Genomic DNA, 8,274 nt, shown 5'->3' on the forward strand with positions numbered 1-8,274 from the left:
ATAGAGAGAGGATACAGAGGGGAGGATAGAGAGGGGAGGATACAGAGGGGAGGATAGAGAGAGGAGGATAGAGAGGGGAGGATAGAGAGGGGAGGAGAGAGAGAGGATACAGAGGGGAGGATAGAGAGAGGAGGATAGAGAGGGGAGGATAGAGAGGGGAGGATAGAGAGGGGAGGATAGAGAGGGGAGGATAGAGAGAGGATACAGAGGGGAGGATAGAGAGAGGAGGGATACAGAGAGGAGGATACAGAGAGGAGGATAGAGAGGGGAGGATAGAGAGGGGAGGATAGAGAGAGGATACAGAGGGGAGGATAGAGCGAGGAGGATACAGAGGGGAGGATAGAGTAGGAGGATACAGATGGGAGGATAGAGAGAGGATAGAGAGGGGAGGATACAGAGAGGAGGATAGAGAGGGGAGGATACAGAGAGGATACAGAGGGGAGGATAGAGAGAGGAGGATACAGAGAGGAGGATAGAGAGAGGAGGATAGAGAGGGGAGGATAGAGAGGGGAGGATAGAGTGGGGAGGATAGAGAGAGGATACAGAGGGGAGGATAGAGAGAGGAGGAGACAGAGGGGAGGATAGAGAGGGGAGGATACAGAGAGGATACAGAGGGATGATCGAGAGAGGAGGAACAAAGAGGAGGATGAGAAGGAGGACGAAGAGTAGGATACAGATGAGGAGGGATAGAGAGAGGAGGATACAGAGAGGAGGTAGAGAGGGGAGGATAGAGAGGGGGATAGGAGAGAGGGGATAGAGAGGGGAGGATAGAGAGAGGAGGATACAGAGAGGAGGATAGAGAGAGGAGGATACAGAGCGGAGGATAGAGAGAGGAGGATAGAGAGTGTAGGATACAGGGGGAGGATAGAGAGCGGTGGATAGAGAGGGGAGGATACAGAGGGGAGGATAGAGAGAGGATACCGAGGGGAGGATAGAGAGAGGAGGATAGAGAGGGGAGGATAGAGATAGGAGGATAAGAGGGGAGGATAGATGAGAGGGATAAGGGGAGGAAGAGGAGAGGAGGATGTATAGAGAGAGGAGGAGACAGAGAGGATAGAGAGGGGAGGATAGAGAGGAGGATACAGAGGGGAGGATAGAGAGAGGAGGATACAGAGGGGAGGATAGAGAGGGGAGGATAGAGAGGGGAGGATAGAGAGAGGAGGATAGAGAGAGGAGGATAGAGAGGGGAGGATAGAGAGAGGAGGATAGAGAGAGGAGGATAGAGAGAGGAGGATAGAGAGAGGAGGATAGAGAGGGGAGGATAGAGAGAGGAGGATAGAGAGAGGAGGATAGAGAGGGGAGGATAGAGAGAGGAGGATAGAGAGAGGAGGATAGAGAGAGGAGGATAGAGAGAGGAGGATAGAGAGGGGAGGATAGAGAGAGGAGGATAGAGAGAGGAGGATAGAGAGAGGAGGATAGAGAGAGGAGGATAGAGAGGGGAGGATAGAGAGAGGATACAGAGGGGAGGATAGAGAGAGGAGGATAGAGAGGGGAGGATAGAGAGAGGATACAGAGGGGAGGATAGAGAGAGGAGGATAGAGAGGGGAGGATAGAGAGGGGAGGATAGAGAGAGGAGGATAGAGAGAGGAGGATAGGGAGGGGAGGATAGAGAGAGGAGGATAGAGAGAGGAGGATAGAGAGGGGAGGATAGAGAGAGGAGGATAGAGAGGGGAGGATAGAGAGAGGAGGATACAGAGAGGAGGATAGAGAGAGGAGGATAGAGAGAGGATAGAGAGAGGGAGGATAGAGAGGGGAGGATAGAGAGGAGAGGATAGAGAGAGGATAGAGTGAGGAGGATAGAGAGGGGAGGATAGAGAGGGGAGGATAGAGAGAGGAGGATAGAGAGGGGAGGATAGAGAGGGGAGGATAGAGAGGGGAAGATAGAGAGGGGAGGATAGAGAGAGGAGGATAGAGAGAGGATAGAGAGAGGAGGATAGAGAGGGGAGGATAGAGAGAGGAGGATAGAGAGGGGAGGATAGAGAGGGGAGGATAGAGAGGGGAGGATAGAGAGAGGAGGATACAGAGAGGATAGAGAGAGGAGGATAGAGAGGGGAGGATAGAGAGGGGAGGATAGAGAGAGGATAGAGAGGGGAGGATAGAGAGAGGAGGATGGAGAGAAGCGGACAGAGAGCAGGATAGAGAGAGGAGGATAGAGAGAAGAGGATAGAGAGAGAGGAGGATACAGAGAAGAGGACAGAGAGGAGGATAGAGAGAAGAGGACAGAGATAGAGAGAGGAGGATAGAGATAGAGAGAGAGGAGGATAGAGAGAAGAGGATAGAGATAGAGAGTGGAGGATAGAGAGAGGAGGATAGAGAGAGGAGGATAGAGAGGGGAGGATAGAGAGAGGTGTCTCACGTTTCTTGGTGTTGGGGTCGATGTAGAACTCCTCAGGGTCAGGCTGATGGTGAGGCTGCTGTTTCTATAGAGGGGAAAGACAACATTAAATAACACTAAAGGTATGCAGACACACAGAGACAGGCTAGTCAGAGGTAGGTATGGGCATTGATACTCTGACAGTTTACCGATGCTTTGCCCATGGGCGCCATCTTGGCTGGCCTTGGGGGCGGAGCTGCCTGCCTTTTGGGAAGAACACGATTGGACCTCTCTGAAGAACTATCTGTGGAACACAAAAACAGCAACAAAGAAAATGGTCTTTTCACATAAAAACACACCTCAAAACAATACATACAAATTATAACTTGAGATCCACGCACCAAACTCCCATTGGCCTCAATGCATACTTTCCATGAAAGTCAGATTTGAGCAAATCCCAAATGAGAATGATAGTCTACAGTGGTGGTGTTACCCAAATAGACGTTCTCCTCCACATGTCTGGGAGGAACCTTCATGGCCGGTCGCTCACAGGGGGGAGCCTCATATGTGTTCCCATCCTCATCGTCCTGTGATACACACACACACAAGCCAAGATGACTCCACAGGACCTCTCACAACAAAATATCCATTGGTGTGTCAGTCTGGGTGAATGTGTATGTGTGTGTTTTTCTACTTACAAACTCATCTTCTGGCCAGCCACCATACCCCGCATTGTTCTCTGAAACAAATGAATAGAGACAGAGAGAAAGTAGAGAAGGGGGATGGAGAAAGAGAGGGAGAAATTGGGGAGAAGAGAGATAGAGAGCAGAAGAAGAACATCACATTATAACCTCCATAAAGAGGAACCCTATAACCACGAGCATAATAATGGGGATTTCCTGAAGGCTCACCTATTCTTTTGGGTGGAGCTGGAGGCCCACTGTGTCTGTAATGAAAATGTAATGAGAAATGTTACTTGCGTGCTGTGTCATGTCAGTGGCTTTATATTTCTGGTCAGAAGGAAGGCATACAAGAATGAAGAACAAAACGTTTATCTACACGGTAGGCTACTTACAGGTTCTTTAATTTTCCAAAGAAACTCTGAAAAAGAAAACAGAATTGACTGGGAAGTCTGTAGCACACACACGAACACAGTCACGATACAATCTCAACACTAGCGTTTTCATACCGGTTGTGTGACATACAATAAACGGTGCCGTCATACTATATGTCTGGCCCATCCCAGATATTTACATGTAATTAACTCTCCCATCAGACTCGCTATCAGAGCTATCACACAGGCTGTGTCGATGACTGCTTTACGTACCGAAGGTCACTAAGCTAGACAAAAGAGCTTTAATCCAAAGCCAAGACCTCGGGTAAGAATAAATTACAATAAAGCAACTTTGAAGATGACAAACTATCACAAACTACCACAGGGGAGTATTGAGAATTGAAATGTCCAACAATCTAAAATATGTCTTTCTTTTATACTAGCCTTAGTAGGTGAAAGAAACTATTTACACAAATTATTACACAAATGACAAATGATCTAGTGAAGCCACATCAACGTGTGTATCTGGGAGAAGGGGATAATTGAGGCTGTAATTTGTGGCACACTGTCCCCGTGATGAAACAGATGACAAAAACCAGGAAGTGTACTTGGCTGTGTTTTCACAGCATGGCTGGTCAGAGAGTAGAGGAAGGACTGATGTAAATTATCCCAGAAATAGAGAGGGGGAGGGAAAGGGGAGAATGAGACGGGGAGAGAGAGAAGGCAAGAGAAGGACAGTTTGAGTTGATTCGTCTGGTTAATGTTTAGATATCCTGTGCGTCAACATTGGTAATGAACAAAGCCAGCCCACATGGTCTTTGCTAAAGTCTCTCTTTAGTAAACAAATCTATTTTCTGTTCTACTGTATCCCATTACTTAAACAGTGTCATTATCAATCAATGAATCAGTCAATCTATCAACTAATCATTCAATGAACATTTTATAGACTTCAGGGATTCTCTGGCAAGCTGTAGGTCTGTTTAATTAGTGGAAAAGGAAGATGTCATGAGTCATAACTGATATCTATGCCTCAGGTCGACACTACTTTGAATATCATTTCCCCCATTGTTACAGTCCTAGGCGCCGTCTTTAACATATTCATGTCCTGACATGTTTTAAATCATTAGCATGTTCTGTTTAGTGTTGTTAATTTAATAACTCATGTCTTTCCTACCTTTGAAGTAGTTTGTATATAGACCAAGAAAGACCGCAACATGTTGATTACAAAATATATAAAAATACAGCAAATACAGCAAGTAAGCTGAGGATTCCTTACTTTGTTAGCAGCAGCAGAGTTTAAATCTGTGATGCATGTTCATTATACAATTAACAGTATCTGCGTAAACTCTTTCAAATAGCAATCTCTTGTTTTTCACCCAGTCTGAAAATCCCAGTCTAATTTTAGAGACGGGAGCAGGCAATGTGTTCGGCTTGACAACATCTATGATATGAAAACGATACATTTATGATTGTGTTCTGAGCTAGCCCTTTAAGCAAGGGAGAGTGATGGTGACCACAGAAAATGACATTGTTATGGACCGTGGGAGACCATAAGCTACCAGTAGGAAAGGGAAATGACCGTGTGACTATGAATCGTATCTGATGTAAACAGGGACAGAGCACAGTGCAGTTGCACTGGCTAATGCTAAGCTGCTCACAGGTGTGCTGGCTTCTGGTTCTGCCTAGTAAAGTGCAATGGTACAGCCATACATGTATTGGGTAACCATTTTCTAGAGGTTTATCTTACAGTGTATTTCACATCATGGCACCTTACTATTGTACAAGCAAAACCCTTAGCTATCATGGACTTACTACTAGGCCAGATAGCCTCCCAGTATGTGATCGTAGATACTACGACCTCTTCCAAGAGGTCTGCACCTTTCTGGCACAGATCAGGTGGTTGTGGCTCCCTCTGGCCACATCCCAATATCTCTCCTTCTTCCCAAAGTGTGCACTTCTTCACTTACCTTCACTGATTTAAAAGAAAATGGCTGATATAAGAAATATGGTGGAAACTCTCTAGCCCAATCCCGCCAATCCTATGCTTTTAAATGTGTGTGAAGTAGTGAACGAGTGTACACTTCAGGAGACAGGAGATATTATTGGCACATACCCTTGAAAACACCAATTGATCTCAAGCCCTGCATCAGCTGTTCCCTTTCAATCACTACACGTATCATTATTTAATAACAAATAAATCAATAATTAACGGCTATCGATGCGCATGGACATGTTGCAGTGAAAACCTTTCATTTAGGGAATGATTTTAATGACTGGAAAACATTCTAATCTTAGGCATTAAGCAGCTCTGTGAGTGTTTATATTGGGAGCTTGTGTAGGCAGAGCAATTGAACGCAATAACTGGGAGCAGGTGACACCATTTACCTGATCAACAATAAAGCCACTGTACGAAAAGTGAAAGTCCACACTGTATAACACTGTAAAACTGTATGACTCATCATTATAACAATCCTCATAGTTCTCCATTCCGTAATGAAGGTAGCCTACTACTGTATTTCTAAGTTGCTGAACAATTTGTTGCAATGTTATTGGCAAATTGGGCTATGTGTAATTTCCTTTTATCACCACAAAGTGAGAGGTCTGTACAAAGTTTAAATGTTGTAAAGTGTATATGTTCTATTATTGTCTGATTATTTTCAGAAGGTAACAAATTGAAACTGTACGTTACCATTGTCATAATTTTGGAGTCTCTCTTCTCAACTCATGAGGAAATTCCTTTGTTGCTGGCCTCAGATGCAAATACGCATTAGAGTAAGAGCGGGACAAGGAACACTGAACTATGAACAGTTAGGCTAGCAGCTACAACAGTCCTGATGCGCCTCTCTCTCTCTCTCTCTCTCTCTCTCTCTCTCTGATAATTTGCATTCCACTCCGTCACTCTGACTGCTAAGTGCCACCTGGTTTACAGCCTAGCCTACTTGTTGCCTGGATGTCGCTAAAAAAACTAAATAAATGTTAAAGTTACATTTTTCCCCAGCATAATGTTGAATCAGTAAAGTTTTATGGTCCTATATGCAGTATAAGGAAGAGCGCACTTTAACTTCTGAGACCAGGCTAAGTCCAGTGGAGACCCATCATTCAGGGCAGGTGGGGTAGAGCCCCACCTGTTTTGAACCCCACATTTTTAGCAATTTAAAAAAATATATATGTTATTTTGGACTTAATACGTGTCACATATTAGTTTGCAAACAATGTGTCACGGCTGTCTGAAGAATGGGACCAAGGCGCAGCGTGTGTATCGTTCCACATTTTATTATAGCAGTGAAACTATGCAAGACATAAATAAACTAAAAAAACAAAAGCACAAACCGTGACGAAGCGGTGCAACATACACTAACTCAAAACAATCTCCCACAAAACCTAGTGGGAAAAACAACAACTTAAATATGATCCCCAATTAGAGACAATGATGACCAGCTGCTTCTAATTGGAGATCATCCCAAAAAACAACAACATAGAAATACAGAAACTAGAATCCCACATAGAAATACATAAACTAGACAAAAAAACCAACATAGAAAAAAGAAACTAGAACCAACATAGAAATAAATAAACTAGACAAAAACCCCTGTCACGCCCTGACCTACTCTACCATAGAAAATAAAAGCTTTCTATGGTCAGGACGTGACACAATGTAAAGAATATATATATAATTTTGTTAATAAAGCCGTATACAAACACGGTCTCTTTTTTATTTTGCAGGTGATTCAGTGGCGGTGGGGCAAGCCAGCAGAAAATATGGAGCGTTGCGCCATCATTTGGTCAGCGTTCTGTCACTCATGGGGACACTACATCACGGCCAAGTTTAAGGGTAGAGCTAGAAAATTCTAGCCACTTGGGTACTGCCATAAAATTACATTAGAAGTGTCCATCCAAGAAGGCTCAAGGTCATTGGCCACAGATAAAATTATGTCAAAACATGTTATATGTACAGTAGCTTTGATTGGACTGATGTTGACTCATGCCAACATCATACTTTCAAAATCTTAGCAAGCAGTCATCATCATGAATCAAATCAACAATCTACTGGCAAATCCCTTTTAATCCTTGTCATATGAAATCAAATCAAATCAAATGTTTTTTGTCACATGCGCCGAATACAACAGGTGTAGACCTTACAGTGAAATGCTTACTTACAAGCCCTTAACCAACCATGCAGTTTTAAGACAATACCCCCCCAAAAAAGTAAGAGATAAGAATAACAAATAATTAAAGAGCATCAGTAAATAACAATAGTGGGGCTATATACAAGGGGTACAAGTACAGAGTCAATGTGTGGGGGTAACATGTACATGTAGGTAGAGTTATTAAAGATAATAACAGAGAGTAGCAGCAGTGTCGAATGAAGGTGGGACGGGTGGGGCTGGGGGCAATGCAAATAGTCTGGGTAGACATTTGATTAGCTGTTCAGGAGTCTTATGGCTTGGGGGTAGAAGCTGTTTAGAAGCCTCTTGGACCTAGACTTTGAGCTCCGGTACCGCTTGCCATGCGGTAGCAGAGAGAACAGTCTATGACTAGGGTGGCTGGAGTCTTTGACAATTTTTAGGGCCGTCCTCTGACACCTCCTGGTATATAGGTCCTGGTGATGTGCTGGGCCGTACGCATTACCCTCTGTAGTGCCTTGCGGTCGGGGGCCGAGCAGTTGCCATACCAGGCAGTGATGCAACCCATCAGGATGCTCTCGATGGTGCAGCTGTGAAGACTTTTGAGGATCTGAGGACCCATGCCAAATCTTATCAGTCTCCTTAGGGGGAATAGGTTTTGTCATGACTGTCTTGGTGTGCTTGGACCATGTTAGTTTGTTGGTGATGTGGATTTCATGGCAACAGATGTGAGTGCTACGGGTCGGTAGTCATTTAGGCAGGTTACCTTAGTGTTCTTGGGC

At 44.5% G+C, this 8,274-nt stretch overlaps 1 protein-coding gene across 1 annotated transcript in view; it reads right to left on the reverse strand.

The window, feature by feature from the left end:
* Positions 1-6,207, reverse strand: part of LOC115164350 (B-cell linker protein) — a 22,713-nt gene extending 16,506 nt beyond the window's left edge. Inside the window, exons 1-7 of the mRNA XM_029716743.1 lie at positions 6,058-6,207; positions 3,390-3,415; positions 3,226-3,260; positions 3,013-3,053; positions 2,808-2,901; positions 2,524-2,618; positions 2,357-2,420 (exon numbers count right to left, since the gene is read on the reverse strand). Coding sequence (XP_029572603.1) covers positions 2,357-2,420; positions 2,524-2,618; positions 2,808-2,901; positions 3,013-3,053; positions 3,226-3,260; positions 3,390-3,415; positions 6,058-6,066 — 364 coding nt within the window. The 5' untranslated portion in view covers positions 6,067-6,207. The remainder of the gene's footprint in view (positions 1-2,356; positions 2,421-2,523; positions 2,619-2,807; positions 2,902-3,012; positions 3,054-3,225; positions 3,261-3,389; positions 3,416-6,057) is intronic.
* Positions 6,208-8,274: the final 2,067 nt, after the last annotated feature.

This window comes from Salmo trutta, chromosome 27 (genome assembly GCF_901001165.1).
Source record: "Salmo trutta chromosome 27, fSalTru1.1, whole genome shotgun sequence".
Classification (NCBI taxonomy): domain Eukaryota; kingdom Metazoa; phylum Chordata; class Actinopteri; order Salmoniformes; family Salmonidae; genus Salmo; species Salmo trutta.